General features: G+C 52.6%; 7 protein-coding genes across 7 annotated transcripts; 4 read left to right on the top strand and 3 right to left on the bottom strand.

The window, feature by feature from the left end:
* Positions 1-164: 164 nt before the first annotated feature.
* On the bottom strand, positions 165-2,381 carry CDEST_08407 (Putative DNA-directed RNA polymerase I, II, and III subunit RPABC3, nucleic acid-binding protein). The gene is made up of 2 exons (XM_062924566.1): positions 1,818-2,381; positions 165-1,752 (listed from the first exon to the last, which is right to left on the bottom strand). Exons 1-2 carry the CDS (start codon positions 2,162-2,164, stop codon positions 1,647-1,649), a joined length of 453 nt encoding a protein of 150 aa, XP_062780617.1. The 5' UTR covers positions 2,165-2,381; the 3' UTR covers positions 165-1,646.
* On the top strand, positions 165-2,381 carry CDEST_08408 (Putative NUDIX hydrolase domain-containing protein). The gene is made up of 2 exons (XM_062924567.1): positions 165-404; positions 460-2,381. The coding sequence occupies exons 1-2, from the start codon at positions 286-288 to the stop codon at positions 1,421-1,423; spliced, it is 1,083 nt and encodes a 360-aa protein (XP_062780618.1). The 5' UTR covers positions 165-285; the 3' UTR covers positions 1,424-2,381.
* Positions 2,309-4,043, top strand: CDEST_08406 (Putative elongator complex protein). Its single transcript, XM_062924565.1, has 3 exons — positions 2,309-2,595; positions 2,656-3,208; positions 3,279-4,043. Exons 2-3 carry the CDS (start codon positions 2,767-2,769, stop codon positions 3,983-3,985), a joined length of 1,149 nt encoding a protein of 382 aa, XP_062780616.1. The 5' UTR covers positions 2,309-2,595; positions 2,656-2,766; the 3' UTR covers positions 3,986-4,043.
* Positions 4,044-4,407: 364 nt separating this feature from the next.
* On the top strand, positions 4,408-5,809 carry CDEST_08405 (Putative tRNA intron endonuclease, catalytic domain, tRNA endonuclease-like domain superfamily). The gene has a single exon (XM_062924564.1). It carries the CDS (start codon positions 4,696-4,698, stop codon positions 5,575-5,577), a length of 882 nt encoding a protein of 293 aa, XP_062780615.1. The 5' UTR covers positions 4,408-4,695; the 3' UTR covers positions 5,578-5,809.
* Position 5,810: 1 nt separating this feature from the next.
* Positions 5,811-9,117, bottom strand: CDEST_08404 (Putative Zinc finger, RING/FYVE/PHD-type). The gene has a single exon (XM_062924563.1). It carries the CDS (start codon positions 8,666-8,668, stop codon positions 5,816-5,818), a length of 2,853 nt encoding a protein of 950 aa, XP_062780614.1. The 5' UTR covers positions 8,669-9,117; the 3' UTR covers positions 5,811-5,815.
* Positions 9,118-9,342: 225 nt separating this feature from the next.
* Positions 9,343-11,034, bottom strand: CDEST_08403 (Putative ribosomal protein uS5 domain 2-type superfamily). Its single transcript, XM_062924562.1, has 2 exons — positions 10,690-11,034; positions 9,343-10,639 (listed from the first exon to the last, which is right to left on the bottom strand). The coding sequence occupies exons 1-2, from the start codon at positions 10,805-10,807 to the stop codon at positions 9,882-9,884; spliced, it is 876 nt and encodes a 291-aa protein (XP_062780613.1). The 5' UTR covers positions 10,808-11,034; the 3' UTR covers positions 9,343-9,881.
* A 2,269-nt stretch (positions 11,035-13,303) lies between these two features.
* Positions 13,304-15,526, top strand: CDEST_08402 (Putative nucleotide-diphospho-sugar transferase). The gene is made up of 5 exons (XM_062924561.1): positions 13,304-13,760; positions 13,851-14,530; positions 14,584-14,903; positions 14,955-15,050; positions 15,104-15,526. Exons 1-5 carry the CDS (start codon positions 13,648-13,650, stop codon positions 15,383-15,385), a joined length of 1,491 nt encoding a protein of 496 aa, XP_062780612.1. The 5' UTR covers positions 13,304-13,647; the 3' UTR covers positions 15,386-15,526.
* The last annotated feature ends 88 nt before the right edge of the window (positions 15,527-15,614 follow it).

Raw genomic sequence — 15,614 nt, 5'->3', positions numbered from 1 at the left:
ATATGAGGCATGCTCGAAGGTGGGGGGAAGGGCAGCAGGAAGGCCCCAGACGCTGGGAGAAGCATCTGTCGCGTTAGCCAATCATATCACTCTATCGGGTCCGCCACTTTGGTAGATGCATGCACGCAGTTTCCCGAACCGTTGCCTGGGGAAGTTGAGAATCTCAGGCAATCGGCCTGTAACCCCAATGTCGATACGGCCCTGAGGACATACATATTTGTTCAATCAAGCAGGGAGAAATGAACTGTCACACGATCGTCTAATTAAATCATCACCAAAGCTTTCATGTTACGGACGCTTTTACCCCACCACATACACCAAGCAGTCGTCCGAATTGCGAGAAGAAATTACCTCCACAAGATGAAGACTTTTTCCAACATTGAGCTTATCGACCAAGTAGACTCGTAAGAGTCAATCCCCTGTTCGTGAAGACTGCCCCCCAGCTGACCAACGTTACAGGTATCCATATGGGCAGGACAATGCGCAGCCTACTGAGACTCCTGGGTCTGTCTACACCCTCGTCTGGAATGATTCGGAGGGCGAGGTGCCTATCGGGTATGTCTTGCCAAGGGTGGTGGAAAAGCTGCTCGAGGCACCCGGCATCTTAAAGGGCGAGATCCAGGTCAACTCAGAGAAGCGTACCGTTCGCGCCTTTCAAGGACCGACATTAGATAGTCGCAGCAATATCGCGGCAGATCTGTCCAGCTATTGGAGAACCAACGACATCTTCCCCATCCTCCGTGGCTGGCGCGACGAGCTGTGGCCTGTTTACGGCCGCCATGGCGAGCTTCTCTTCGATATTGAGAGGACCGCCTCCGGATTGTTTGGCGTCACGAGATACGGCGTTCACATGACGGGCTTTGTGCGCTGTCCAGATGCGAGTCACGGTATCAAGATTTGGGTTCCGCGTCGCTCCCCAACCAAGTCGACGTTCCCCGGAATGCTGGACAACACGGTGGCTGGTGGGCTGATGACAGGCGAAGACCCATTCGAGTGCGTAATCCGCGAGGCAGACGAGGAAGCTAGCCTGCCGGAGCAGGTGGTTCGCCACCAGGCCAAGCACGTCGGCGGCGTAACGTACATTTATATCACCGAGGCAGAGGCAGGCGAGGAGGGGCTCATCTATCCCGAAGTTCAATGGATTTATGATCTCGAGCTACCCGACGACGTTGTGCCGCAGCCAAAGGACGGCGAGGTGGCCGAGTTCAGCCTCTGCACCGTCGAGGAAGTCCAGGAGGGGTTGGCCAACGGAAAGTGGAAGCCCAACTGTGCGCTGGTCATTCTCGACTTTTTTATCCGCCACGGCATCCTGACCAGAGCCAATGAACCTGAATACGATCATATCGTACGAAGAATCCACCGAAGACTTCCCTTCCCTGGGCCGCATAACCAGGACCCATCTTTAGGGGCCATCAACGGCTGAGCCGACCAGACAGCCGAGGACGGAGGATATCGTCAACAGACCAACACGCCGATTCTGTACTCTTCCTGAACGCCCTCAACTCTGACAACATCCCAGTTCTCGATTCTTCTCGGACATAATCCGGCTCGGTGGACTTTGTGTCGCCTCAGGTTTCGTGCGCGACCGAATGGAACGAAGCGAAGCTGCAGGCTGCCCATTGTAGGCAATTCCAGCTGGCCCTTCATCATTTCTTGATCAACAGATAGACGTAGTCGACTCTCAGGGGAGTAAGCTTTTTGTAGGGGCCCTCGAGTGACATCAAGAGACCGCCAAAGGAGACGTAGGCCTTGCTGTTATGAGAACATCGTTAGTTTCCCAAATCAACAACCACCGAGCATTCGCCGCGAGCACTAACATGGTCTGGCCATCATCGGCATCCTCGAACTTGTAAATCTTTCCGTAGCAGACGTAGTCAAACATGTCGGCGAGCGTGGGCTCCCGGTCTTGGTTCCCTTTAGTGACGTCCCTCCATCCCTTCTCGTCGTCCTTGCTCCCGTCGTGGGCTAGGGAAGTAGCCAAGACCACGTGCAGACTGTCAGAAACGGAAGCAGGGAATAGCTCGATGTTGATGTCAAGAGTCATGAGAGTCTGGTTGTCTGTCGAAGTAGCGGAGATTCGGGCAACTCGATCGTACTTGGACTGATCGTAGTTGGTAACAGTAAAGGACTCTTCGAAGAGGGTCACATCGCCGCTGCCGGACATGCTTGCGAGTTGGGTTTCGTACAATGCCTTCAAGGCAAGAAATTCGAGGTTCACTGTCGCAGGAGTTCGGATCTTGAAAGGTACTTAGTAGTTGCCTGCGCAGAAGCTTCAGGTCAAAATCGGGGATGCGGGATACGGCAGGAAGCTCTAGGAAAAAATCCAAAGAGATGGACTTATCCAGCATAGTAAGCAATTGAAACCCCAATGGGGCTGAAGTACGTACCGCGGGCGTGGCTCAAAATTTTGTTAGTGATGCTCCCCGCCCCCACCTGCCCTCTTCAGCGACATTGCGTTGGAGTAGAAGAAGCATTAAGGACGTCGCTATCTCGTCCTAACCACTTGTCTTACTGGTATTTTCTTTGGAGCAACCTTCCCTCCTCTCATATACCTCTTTTTAATTTGACTATTGGCTTTGATTTGAATCTTGTAAAGTGAGTAAGCAAGGGCTCTCTTGATGTCATGCATGCGAGTCCGTTCTGACGCAATCGCAGGCACCTGCACGAACTTGGTAGCTTTGAGCCCATCCGCAAAAGACGGCGTGCATTCACCGGAGCAGACGCAAAGTTCGGCACTCAGTTCGCTGCAGACAAGCTTGTCGCGCCATGTCGTTCAGGAAGAAGAACGTCGTTCTTGGTTCATCCGCTAGAGGCCCGGCAAGAGAACCGATTACCCCCAAACAGGAAGTACTGCCTCCGGCGGGAGTCCGATCGTCGCCTCTCGATGGCCGACCTACGACATCGACAGGGACAGCATCTCTCGACCAACTTCTGGCAGGATACGCAGGCCTGCCACTCGGGTCCAGTCTGCTTGTCGAGGAGTCCGGAACGACTGACTTTGCAGGTGTTCTTCTCAGATATTATGCCGCAGAGGGTCTCGTACAGGGCCATCAAGTACATGTACTTGGACCGAGCGAGGCATGGAAAGGCGAGCTTCCCGGTCTTGGGAAGGCCAGTGGCTCAAGAAGAAGCAAGCCAATCTCGGGATCGGGGGAGAAAATGAAGATTGCGTGGAGATATGAAGGCCTGGGGAATGATGCGGACCAAGGTATGTCCCCTTCCGGTATTCGAGTTCGCATTCACGACTAGGGGCACTGACCTGTCGTGACTGGACCCAGAGGTGAAAAGCGATCCCAAGAATAGCTCTGAAGCCTTTTGCCACACATTCGACCTCGGGAAGCGCTTGCAACCCAGTGATATCAAGGGCGAACTCCATGCTACGCCGTCAATGGCCGCCATGGGCTGGGTACAACCCCAAGGATCGGTTAGCTCGTCGCCTTTAGATACTTTCATTGCCAATGTCTCAACGAAGCTGGAAGCGTCGCCGCCTGGGATCATCCATCGGATCTTGGTCCCAAGTCTTCTATCACCCGCGCTGTATGGCTCGTCAGTTTGCCGGCCGGCAGATGCACTTCAGTTCTTGCACAAGTTGCGAGCGCTGTTGCGCCATCATTGCGGAAGGCTAACAGCCATAATATCGCTTTCGACGTCCCTGTTTCCACGGTCCACAGGTTTCACGAGATGGATGGAGCTTCTGTGTGACGGAACGTTCGAAATGCTCCCTTTGCCACGGAAAGTACATATGCAGCCGAATATCAAGTCGGAAGATGTGGTGCAGGGCATGTTGAAGGTACACAGCCTTCCGGTCTATAACGAGAGAGGGGGAGGCTTGGAAGGACACTCGTCTCGGGAAAATCTGTCATTCAGGTTGAGTAGCTCGAGCGGCCTCATCTTCAAGCCATTTGTATTGCCTCCATTGCTTGATGAAGAGGAAGATAAGGGGGCGAAGGATGATAGAAAGAAGGGAGAGAAACTGGACTTTTGAATCATAGGCACTTGTTGTCAATGAAAACTCCAATGAACCATGAATTACGCGCCTAATAAAATGATGTGCCATTTTAAATGCGCGGGCCTTGACTGCGATGCCGATGGAAGCCTCCCGTGCTCTGATGTCTGGAACGATCTCTGAAGCTACCCTGAGGACTTGTTGTGCAATAAATCCGGTACTCAATGAAACCCGAGTACCCAACCGAGTACCACTGAAGCTGTAATCGTAGGCAACTTTTGAAATATTCCCTCCGAGCTGTGACGCAAGCGTGAAGGGTTGGGTAGAAGTCCACAGCCACAGCAACACCGCCACACTTTGCTAAGAAGGAGGGTTTGCTAGTGGCCTGACCGCCTTGCCCCACCATCAACGTATCCAAAAGTCCGATCTCTCCAAAATTTCAATCTGCCCTTTCTTTTCCTGACTCCAACAGCATTTCAGCGCCAGGGTAAGTCACTCACCAACCTCTTTTCTGTTTCCTCTCCCTAGAGCTCATATGATTAAACTTGTAATCTCAATCAATCTGTCAATCCACTGACACTCTGTGACGATATCTCTTTCATTAACATAATATGATTCTTTTGCTCCCGCATCATTTCCCTCCCATTCTTGAATACCAGGTTCACATCAGCAATTGCTAACATTCGCGATTTGCAGGGACAAAGCCGTATCAAGAATTATTGGGGCAGGTTGCAAAGCAGGAAAACAAAATGGCGACGTCAAATGCTACAAAGGTCCCTGTGGTGCGCATCTCCAAGATCGCAGACCGCTATCTCGTCTTCGACGCTCATGACGTGGCCGTAATCAGGCGCGATCACAATATCTGCTCCGTGTTGGTGGGAACCACACCCCAGAATCCAACACAAAATGTGTTCTTGAGTCTGCCGCTTGAGCTACTTCCGGAGGAGGCCAGCGTGCTCGTCGAGAAGAAGGTAGGCCGTCTCGTCGACGAGACTTCACACCACTTGTTGTCGCTTCGCTCCTCGGACAAAGCTACCCGTCAGGGATACATTGCACTTCTAAAGGACCGCCGTCACAAGGCTCAGAAGCTATTGGCCGAGGATCATGTCAAGAAGGCAGCGACCGAACAGACGCGGAGGGCGAAGGGCGCCATGGCATCTCCTGCCGCCCCAGAAGCTGATGGCCTGTTCGGTTTGTTTTCCCCAGGAACGCCCGCGCACGACAGTCGTGGTAAATCTCGCGATCCTGCCGATGTCAATTTGTCCTTGACGGTCACGCCAACAACAAGCTGCGGGTTGCAAACACCGGGGCGCGGTGCGCGTGACGCCGTGCGTCTGCCTGCTGCCGGCGCTCTGCATCGACACTTGCAATCAAAGGGATACTTTATGACGCCTGGTTTGCGGTTCGGCGCCGACTATAGTGTCTATCCTGGTGACCCACTAAGATACCATGCTCACTTCCTCGCCACAAACTACGCCTGGGACGAAAAAATACCCATGCTTGATGTTGTTGGCAGCGGTCGCTTGGGCACATCGGTCAAGAAGGGTTTCTTATTTGGCGGCGAGGTTCCATCCATGGATGAATCGGCGAAACGGGTGCGCGCGTTTTGTGTTGAATGGGCTGGGATGTAGAGTAGATTTTGGACCCAGGATGACCATCAACAACAGGTGCCGCCGCATGATGTTTTGCCTAGAATTTCTGTACAATAAATGCCTCGCCAATTAAAATACCCCCGACTCTAGTGAAACGACAACGTGCCAGAAAGCCAAAAACGCCTACAAAACTCTTCGTGGGTTGAGTACCGCAGCCCTGGTTTAAAAATCTCCCCGGTAGCCTTCATGGCCGTCTCATCATCCACCCCTCTAGGACTCAAGGGACATAAATCCTGCTGAAACTGATGACTTCTCTGCGACAGCAGACACACTTGTCAAAGTTGTTCATAGCAAGAGACACGCGACAGTCATCACACAAGCTCAGGCAGCGGCAAGGCCACACGATGATGGTGCGAGGAGAACTCTGGCAGACAACACATTGCGGGCCATCCGGTCCGAGGCCAGCAGCCCCTTCTGCCCATGTCGATGCACCGTCCACGGGGCGCGTAGGTTGGGCGCGGCGAGATAGTAACAACTGCTCCAAGCGTTGGGACTCCTCGTCCGGCGTCATCTTGGCCAGCCGCGTCGTGGCACGGCTGGTCCGCCCGGCTGGTTGTAAGATCCTCGTTCTCTGTAGCTGCTGTGATCTGCGATACTGAGATCGGGTCATGATTCTGTCGCTGGCCAGGTGAGCAGCTAGGGCGTACGCCTCCTCTCTCTCCTCCGGGTTGCTGGGATGCAGCAGGCGTGCCAAGTCCGACAATTGAAGTGAATCCTCGGGCATTGGTGTAGCTTCCCGGGACACCCAGGACCTGGACTGCGTAGGCGTTCTTTGCCCATCCCCTTCCGACTCCCATTCTCTCTCATCGTTGGTACTAAAGGACAAAACGCTGGTGGTATCGTCGTCGCCGTCTTCGTCGCCAGACACGGGTGGTTGGTATTCGCCGCTGTTGTCTTTTGTACCCCACCAGCCTCCTCCGAGCCACCACCCGTAGAGCTTCGAGTCGAGATCAGCCTCGTCGACAGGAGCCCAGCTCTGACTAACACTCCACGCTTGTTGTCTGAACTCGGACTCGACGTCAACACCATCGATCCTGGGTATATTGAGGGACGCCTCGACAGAGTCTGCAAGTGGGTGTACACGGCCTCCAGTATTCGTACTCTTCGTGTCATTGGTCAGCTTTGGTCGACGAATAACCCAAAGCAGGAACTTTGGATGGCGGATGCCGATCTTGGACAAGATTTTCAGCATGGCTGTGGCCCAGGTCCGGAATATCAGCCTGTTGATGTTCATGAGGAAATCCAACGCCATTAGCCATCTGCCGCTTCTTTCCGCAGCGCCGACACCATCCCTCAGGCGTCGCTCCCCTGACCGGGACTTGGGCACCTTCTGTGCTGCTCGTTCGCGAGCATAACCGTTGGTAGTCAAAATGTGATCTTCTTTCACTGGCACTAGGCCGATGGTTCCTATCGTGTCGTAATGGGAGTCGGTGGCGCCAGCTGCGATCCATTGCGTCTGCAGTTCCTCGAGTTCTTGATACCTTTCCTCCTCGAGCCACGTATGGGGCCGCATAACAACGTCTCTGTCTTCGTTCAGGTAAACGGCTTCGCTTGCCATGGTAATAGCGCCGAAGCCAGTTCGTAGCAAGGCTGTGTAGAAGTCCATTTCCATGCTGACGCGGATGTCAGAGACTGAAAGGTTGGCTTGCATGTTCCCGTGGGCTTGGGCTAATCGTTCTCGAAGAGTGAGTCTCTGGCCTGTTTGTCCGAGAGCGGCGAGACCAAGAGCAAGTAGGTATATGATCAGGCAGACGATAATCCCCCCAAGAACAAGAACATGGGGGATGAAGCCGATGATGCAAACCGTAGGAAATCTGAGTAGACCTTGCCTCGCTGGATCGTCCAGAGAGAAAGTAAAGGCACTCCAGAGAATGCTCGCCATGAAGCAGAGGCCCCAGAAACCAGTACTGACGAGCCGAAATTTAGCCTGAAGATTGAAAATGCCAAGGACATGGCTGGTAATGTGACTCATGGTCGAAAGAAAAGCGACGAGTAAAACCTCAGGCGAAGTGTTGACCCTTCTTAGAATCATGGAACGACTGATGGCAATGGTGCCGCCGGCGCTTGACGCTGCTTCTGCAGCTTGTGACTGAGTAAACAAGCCCCAGCCAAGTTGGTTACTGATAGCGGCATCGGCTTCGGCAAAAGCAAGAGAGTGTTCGAATAATGTCATACCCGTTTCCGCTGCCACAGGGCGGCCCTGAACGGCGCAGGAGACTGTCTCTAAGAACTGGCTCAGACAAAAAGTCCCAAAGAGCGGCCATAACAGAGACAGCGAGCCCCGCAAGTCCTGTGACGTATCATCAATGTTTACCGGCACCATGCCCACCGTCGTGCATGATACTTCGTCTGAGGCCCCTAGCAAGAGTGCAGAGCTCATGGTATGAAGGAAGCCCCCAGCTTGAGAGAACATCAGTTCAGAACTCTTACTTGTGTTTCCCCATCGCAATTCGGAGAAATCTGGAGAGGTCTGGCACTGGATTGAGCGCAAGATCCCTCGGGCTTGAACCAGGAAGAGAAGGACTGGGAGGCCACGGAGCAGAAGTCGAACGGGTAAAGTCAGGCGCAAGCGTCGCCGTGTGGCGGCAAATATATGGGTACGGTTGAGGACAATGGCCATGGCAATACAGCAGAGCGCCCATTTGCTAGTAGCATAGCTAAAGACACTGCCAAGGCCTTTTGCGCCCTCCATGGAGAAGTTTGGGGAGGTAGCAGCGGTATCGGGGTCTGTCAAAACACCAGGCCCTGGCCCATGAGGATTGCCTATTGGAGGTGGGATGTCCATGCTTAAGGCGGCAATCGTGGCAGCGTCGGTAGTACGCATGATGCCAGAGCCAGTCGCTTCGGGTATGACTCTCTGACCAAGAGCTTCGAGTGAATCGGGGAAGGGGAGATGTAGATGGGCCGTGAGCTTTCGGATCATTCTCGGGCCAGCCCATACCAGGTCTTCGAGGGAAGGAGCGAGTTTAGTGACGTTAACGGCGTATTGAAGGCGGTCAGCAGTCCACAACGAGAGGTTTTGCCAGACCCCGAGGTTGTCCAGCGCAATGGGTTGTTGAGCAGTGTCCATGATCTGCTAGGAGGGACACAGTTTTTCTGATCGGGCTTGAGCACAGGCGGCAGCAGCAGCAGCAGCAGCAGCTTGTCGCTCGGGCGGATACGTCGCAAGACGAATCATGAGCGGTGGTATCGAAGGTGGTAGAGCATGATGCGGGCGAAAAGCACCAGGGGATATCCCGTAGATGGTGATGAGGGAAGCGACGGGTTGTTGACTCGGCAAGCAGTCGTCGGTGGTGGGGTCTTTTCTTCTTTTTTTTTCTCTTCTAACGATCGGGCTGGAGGTCGGTCGGTCTCGGTCGGTCAAACAGATACGGAAATGGGGGTTGGCAGATGAGAGGTGGGAGAGGGGGAGGCAAAGAGGAGACGGGCGGAAGCTCGGATGAGATGGACGGGATGTAGTCGCATGCGACGGTGGGCAGCGCAGCGAGGAACACTCCACCGCGCTTGCTGAGGAAAATGCCAAACGGATGCAGGAAAGGCCGAGAAGCTGGAAGCCGGGGTCCGAAGGAAGAACTGCCCCTTAGGTAGGTGCCTTAGCTAAGGTACCACCAGAGTGCCGCCTTGCCCGATGGGGTACATCATCATCATCATCGCGGTCCACTCCCCGGCACGTGCCGTGGCACTAACGAAATGGAACACCTGCCAGGTAGGAGGTACATCATCTCAGTTTGGAGAAAATCAGCACATGCGTTGAAATGCCAATAGCCACATCAAATGATATCTCTGTATGCTAGTTCTTTGGAAAAAGCAACTGCGAGAAAGGCTCCTCCATCCTTGGACTGCAACGTTGAACGGCTCAAACTATCCACCATCGATGCAGTATCTTGCCTGTCAAGGTTCCCCGAGTTTCCTCTCCCGAAAAGCAGCAAACCTTCCCTCATTGAAGCCCTCGGAACATCTATCGATGGATGCCTACACTATCTTTTACTAGTCATGTTCTGACATACTTTAAGGTTGCGTGTAGGTGTTACCTTCTTGAAGTAGTCTCCTGTGTATCGTAAACCTTCCTCGCAGTACAGTCGCCTTGCTTCGCCTTCATCCAATTTTCTCCCCTTGTTTCCATCGATTGCTCCAAGCACGCCATGAAAGATACCAAGTCTGTAGGGCCCAGCTACTCGTCAATGATGCGGCAAACCATTCTCTTCTGAAGGCATAGCGCACCCGGCGATGACTTCTGGTCCAGGATGTATACCACCGCACTAATTTATTCAAGTTCGGGTCCTCTAGCTGTTAGGTGGTTGGTTGTTTTGTAGTCTTTCAAGGACAGCACGGTAGTTGCCCTTGGAAGCTTGAATGGCACGACCTATGAGTTTTGTATGCAACGAAGAGTCGGATGGCGGAAGTTGACCTTTTACCCAGAGGTTGGTAATCTCGGCGCGATTGGGCAAGTAGGCAACACAACAGGCGGCCAGAATACTCTCGTGTTCCAGGGAGATTGGATCCAGCACAATGGACGGCGTGTTGGTGTCGCCCTTGTCTGAAGCAACAAGAGCTGCAACACCGCCTGTGACCATGTCCACACAATCAATGCCGGCATCTGCGAGAGCGGCTGCGGCAACGGTGACGCACCCACTGAGAACGTTCATCATATCCCATTCCTCGTTGCCTTGAAAATGAGAGGCTTCTCGCTCCTGATCACCTTCGATGATGGTAACAATAACATCAACGCCACTCTTGGGCCATCGGTCAGCGATGATGACTCCACGAAGAGCCGTGTCAAGGTGGACGCTGATGTCCCTTTCACTCGAGTCGCGAAGATAGCTGCGGCGTTGACGCGTAGCGAAAGGGGCGTATTTGACGTGGGTTGAGAGCACCAAATAGGGTGAGAATGGTGCAGATCGTGGGAGTGAACGAGGCCCATGAACGGTGCAGATGAGCTTCATGCCGTTGACCTTGGACTTTGAGCTCACATGACCGTAAGGCGGTTCGATTTCCATATAGGCTGAACCTGATGCCGTCGGGGTCACGCCAGTCTTGAGGACTTGCTATAGTCAGTATCATAAAGGGCTGATAAGGCGAGAGTGAACTTACACAAGCCCCGAATGGTATTTCCTGGCCTTGCCCGAGATGCCGAGGTTTGGTTGGTGATGTCGTAGACCGGTGGCATTGTTGCGCCGGGCGGCCCGTTGATTCTCCGCCGATCAGTCATCTTGACCTCGAGAAATACTGTGTAGTCGGTCGATAGAAAGTGAGCGGCAAGGGAGGTGTAGCCGACGCGGAGAGTTGGCCAGCGGAAGCTTTGCAGCGGTTTGGGCTGGTCGAACTTAGTGTTTCCTATAATCGCCTGCTTGTCCTTGATAGGTTGAATGTAAGTTGGCAAATGGAACGATCCTTCTGTTCCGGCTTGGAATTATCCAGTGACAACAGGCTTCAAGGTGGGTTGAGGTGAATTTTCACCAATTGCCTCGTCGGCGGGTACCTGTTGAGCTCGTTTAGCTGCATAGGCAGTCGCACTCTGACTATTGGCTTTGCCCCACAACCAAGCGAGGTTGCAAGAGATATGGTACTAAACCATATAGCAATCAAATACTTCAAGCCCAAAATTTTTTGCAAGCCGTTCGAGTTTTTAACTCCCTCACCTAACAAACACTCTGGCCGCCACAAATGTGTGATTGACTCCAGCAAAAGCGCTGCGTCCTTGAGCCCCCCAGCGAAGGCCTCCTCAACTGTAAGTTAGCAACTTCCTACACTCCTTCTTCCTATTCCATGATGTACACCATACACACCGTTCCCGCGACCTCCTGAGCGCAAGAACAAACATGCATCACCATCTGACTCAACCATTCTGGGTTTCGAACATAATCCCGCACTTGCAATGGGAAGCAAGCACTAACTGGGATTCAGGATTTCCAATCAATGGAAAGAGAGGACCTTGTTGCTCAAACATCTCCACCAGATGTGCTACATTGGGTAAGTCGACAGAATCGTTTGCTTTTTCCTGTCCTTTGAAACGTCGACTATGATGAACAACCTATTCATTCAGTTCTGCTACTGAACACTGTGATGATTACCCATATACCAAAAACTTTGTCTGATACGACGTCACTACTTCTCCCCATTGCACACCGCTAGAAACGCTTTGGCTAACCAAATTGCTTCAAGCAGGAAGAGACGATGTTTGGAGCAGGAGTCGCAAACTCCTAGTCCATTGCTACTCTAACTTCATTCAGTGTCTAGCGATTCCGCAACTAACAGGTAAGGATACTCTCACTCGTGCACTGCCCAAGCTGTTTGTTCGCCCATCACCATGATGACCATAGCTTATCCATTCAACTATCTCATGCCAGCCGAGTCATCCTCCCACACTGGAGCTTCTCTTTGGAGGGCTAGGAAGGTGGTGGAGTCGGTCCTTTCGGGGATCGTCATTTGACTTCAGTGTTTCGTCTCTCGGTTCTTCGTTCTGAAGGTCTGGGTTGCCGAGGCCGGCTTGGCTGAATGAGTAAAATCGGCTTGTCTGATTTAATGGCTTCATTTAGCTCGGGCACGATGTATATTCTATTTGTACTGATGCTAACTTTCTTCATCAGGTTCCCGAAAGGCTTTTCAGGCTACCACTTGAACATCTCCCATTTGACTTGCATGTTGTCACTGTGATGTCCGTATTCCGCCTATCAAATGCTTGTGTCCTATTTTCCGCTGAGCGCCGCATTCTGGCAGTTCCTTGGCTTCGTTAATGTGTCCACCATAATGAATGCCCCCCCCCCCCCCCCCCCCCAGCGAATGAAAGCTTGACTATCATGTGCCAAGGTAGTTTTCTGTTCCAAACCATGTTACGATGGATGCCTGTAAGCGCTTGATGTAAAAATATTTCCATGTTCGTGATCTATTCCACTAGCCAACCAAGTGAATAACTGCGGGGAGTGAAAGCACTGCTCTTTCTGCTCGCTGGTGGGAGTAAGGCATTGTGGATTGCCTGCTCAGAAGTCAATTGAAAATGGAAGTCCCCTCCAAATTGCCATCAGCGGAGAAGATGAGTTCGCCGATACGTCTTGTAGAATTGGTTAGCTCCCTTGGTCCGCACTCCCAAAGGTGATCAGGCAGCTTGCTTGTTTGCGCGAACAGTTCATGCACCTAATGCCAGGTCTTGCCAATTGCTGTCTGTCGAGCTTAGCCGCGCTTCCGGCTTGGAGATTTAAGCCATCGGGTTCTTCCACATCTGCTGTAATCATTCATGAATTTATATACATGATAACTTGTCTCGGTATATTCCTATGAGTTGAGAAATGAATTTCGAGTACATCTTTACCCATGGCTTTTGGTGCCTACGTAGGTAGGTAAGTAAGTAGATTGAAGTCAGTTGGACACTGATCGTTGGGATTGAAGGAAACAGAAGTATGTGAAACTAAGTGTCGAAGCGACCAAATTCTTAGCCTACCTAAGCTCTCCCTACATTAGCTTTCTAGGTCCTAAGGTGCTTGCCAATAACCCATTCAATCATATCACTTCCAAGGGGTTTACTTTCCTTGCGGAGGTACCTTAGATAACAAGTACCTCCCCCTCGGGACGCGGGAGAGGGGCAAAGGCTGGATTAGCCCCCTGGCGGAGTACATGCACTGTTCGTACAAGGGAGTGCTAGCTAGACAGGGTACCTTCGGATCGATTGGATACCAGAGTATGTATGAAAATAAAATAATACGTAGCCAAAGCTGATGTGTTCCACGGCCAGACCCCTTACTCAGTCGCATCCTCACCACATCCATCCCAAGACGCGGCGGCGACCTTCCTCCTTTCGACGAACGACGACTGCCAAAGACACTTCGACCGTGGCCCCAAAGACCCAGCGATCAACGCTCGCTCAACAAACCCAACACAACCGCATCCTCCCAGTCGCCCGATCGCAGCCCTCGTTTCTCGTGGTTATAGATGCTCTCGTTTGCTTAGCTCTCACAATTCCCAAGGGCTGGGCAAGGTGCTTCATTGCCGTTCCAACCCTCCACCCCTTAGCTCAAGCTCGGAATTGGGAACTGAACATCCACCTCAGTGCCCTGGATGTTGCCATCGTATGCTTCCTCGGCCACCTCTAAGGTGATGCCCCGGCATCACGCCAGTGGCTACTCCAATGGATACCCACGGGGAAGCACCTTCGAGATCTCCCCTCACAGGTAAAAGAAGACACTTGTGCCCCTGATGCACGCGCCTGCCCTTGTTATTTCTCGCCGTGCCTCCTCAACTAATCCGTTGTGTTTTGATAGATACCAGCCGCGCGCATCAACACCGGCGAATCGCCGTCGTCAACGCTTACTGACCCGCCTCGTCATCGTCGTCGCTGTCGCCATCCTCTTTCTCGTCTTTGTCTGGCCCGGGGCCTCCTTGACTTCGATATTTTCTCTCGGCCTGTTGTCCGCTTCCAACGAGCTTCAACTTGAGACGGTACGATACTATGATCTCGGCAATGTGCAAGGGACTGCCCGAGGTTGGGAACGCGAGGAGCGCATTCTCCTTTGCGTGCCTCTAAGGGATGCCGAACCGCATTTGCCAATGTTCTTCTCCCATTTGCGAAACTTTACCTACCCTCACCACCTCATCGACCTTGCCTTCCTCGTTTCCGACTCCAAGGATCACACCCTCCAGGTTCTTTCCGACATGCTTGAGGAGATTCAGGCCGACGAAGACGCGAAGCAACCGTATGGAGAAATATCCATCATCGAGAAGGATTTTGGACAAAAGGTGAACCAGGACGTCGAAAGTCGCCACGGATTTGCTGCTCAGGCGAGCAGGAGGAAGCTGATGGCGCAAGCCCGGAACTGGCTCTTGAGCGCCGCGTTGCGACCTTACCACTCATGGGTGTACTGGCGGGATGTCGACGTTGAGACGGCCCCTTTTACTATTCTTGAGGATCTCATGCGTCATAACAAGGATGTCATTGTGCCAAGTAAGCCTCGACACGCGCTGTGAGTTTGCAGGAATCTGGCTAATCAGCTCCAGATGTATGGCGCCCTTTACCCGATTGGCTTGGCGGAGAACAGCCATATGATCTAAATTCGTGGCAAGAATCAGAGACAGCACTGGCTCTTGCGGATACACTCGACGAGGACGCCGTGATTGTCGAAGGCTACGCCGAATATGCAACCTGGCGGCCTCACTTGGCGTACCTGCGAGATCCATACGGCGATCCAGACATGGAGATGGAGATTGATGGAGTGGGCGGTGTCAGTATATTGGCCAAGGCTAAGGTATTCCGATCCGGTGTCCATTTCCCAGCTTTCAGTTTTGAGAAGCACGCCGAAACTGAGGGGTTTGGAAAGGTAAGACGGTTCTCTCAATGGAAGAAAGGCAACAATATTAACGCCGAGTAGATGGCCAAGCGGATGGAATATAGCGTGGTCGGTCTGCCGCATTACACAATCTGGCATCTTTATGAGCCCAGTGTAGACGACATCAAGCATATGGAGGTACGTGGATATCCCAACAAGCAGATAGCGGGTATAGAGCTAACGTGGCACAGGAGATGGAGCAAGAGAGGCTCGCGAGAGAAAAGGAGGACGAGGAGAAGGCCGAGAAGGCCAAGAAGGTCAAGGAACAGTTCGGGGATGCAAGCAGTCAGTGGGAGAAGGACAAGTCGGATATGCAACACCTAGTGAGTGAAGAAAAGAAGGAGGCCAAGGAAGCGAAGGTGGCCAAGGAGGCTGGAGACAAGAAGCAAGCAGCAGATAGGGAGGAAACCCCGGCAAAGATGGAAAAGATGGAGAAGAATGACGCTGCTTTTGCCAAGAAGGCAGAGAGTTGAGGACACCAAAGGGGCTGGGTTGGTCGAAACGGCGGGATACTTTGCCGTTTTTGGAAGTGGATGGTTCGGCCCTGTGGTCGAAGGATAGGTAGCTATCATACTTCGACGTCGCCCGAAATGATTCACGAGTCTTAGGGATGTGAGAATAGTTTTGATCTTCTACCACGTCTCTCTTCACTGTATAATATGCAACCTCAGGTGATCCGGAAAGCGATGTCGTTGGTCTCTA

This window comes from Colletotrichum destructivum, chromosome 5 (genome assembly GCF_034447905.1).
Source record: "Colletotrichum destructivum chromosome 5, complete sequence".
Taxonomy (NCBI): domain Eukaryota; kingdom Fungi; phylum Ascomycota; class Sordariomycetes; order Glomerellales; family Glomerellaceae; genus Colletotrichum; species Colletotrichum destructivum.
Note: the sequence above shows the minus strand (reverse complement) of the source record. Positions and strands in the feature narration are given on the sequence as shown.

Excerpts from the sequence above, each read along its gene's own strand:
- CDEST_08404 (XM_062924563.1), bottom strand. The coding sequence starts at position 8,668 with ATGGACACTGCTCAACAACCCATTGCGCTGGACAACCTCGGGGTCTGG.
- CDEST_08408 (XM_062924567.1), top strand. The coding sequence starts at position 286 with ATGTTACGGACGCTTTTACCCCACCACATACACCAAGCAGTCGTCCGA. Across the intron at positions 405-459 it reads CTTATCGACCAAGTAGACTC|GTATCCATATGGGCAGGACA; the intron begins GTAAGAGTCAAT and ends CCAACGTTACAG.
- CDEST_08402 (XM_062924561.1), top strand. The coding sequence starts at position 13,648 with ATGTTGCCATCGTATGCTTCCTCGGCCACCTCTAAGGTGATGCCCCGG. Across the intron at positions 14,904-14,954 it reads AAACTGAGGGGTTTGGAAAG|ATGGCCAAGCGGATGGAATA; the intron begins GTAAGACGGTTC and ends AACGCCGAGTAG. Across the intron at positions 15,051-15,103 it reads ACGACATCAAGCATATGGAG|GAGATGGAGCAAGAGAGGCT; the intron begins GTACGTGGATAT and ends AACGTGGCACAG.
- CDEST_08405 (XM_062924564.1), top strand. The coding sequence starts at position 4,696 with ATGGCGACGTCAAATGCTACAAAGGTCCCTGTGGTGCGCATCTCCAAG.
- CDEST_08406 (XM_062924565.1), top strand. The coding sequence starts at position 2,767 with ATGTCGTTCAGGAAGAAGAACGTCGTTCTTGGTTCATCCGCTAGAGGC. Across the intron at positions 3,209-3,278 it reads GGGGAATGATGCGGACCAAG|AGGTGAAAAGCGATCCCAAG; the intron begins GTATGTCCCCTT and ends GACTGGACCCAG.
- CDEST_08407 (XM_062924566.1), bottom strand. The coding sequence starts at position 2,164 with ATGTCCGGCAGCGGCGATGTGACCCTCTTCGAAGAGTCCTTTACTGTT. Across the intron at positions 1,753-1,817 it reads GCCGATGATGGCCAGACCAT|CAAGGCCTACGTCTCCTTTG; the intron begins GTTAGTGCTCGC and ends TTCTCATAACAG.
- CDEST_08403 (XM_062924562.1), bottom strand. The coding sequence starts at position 10,807 with ATGACTGATCGGCGGAGAATCAACGGGCCGCCCGGCGCAACAATGCCA. Across the intron at positions 10,640-10,689 it reads AAATACCATTCGGGGCTTGT|TCCTCAAGACTGGCGTGACC; the intron begins GTAAGTTCACTC and ends GACTATAGCAAG.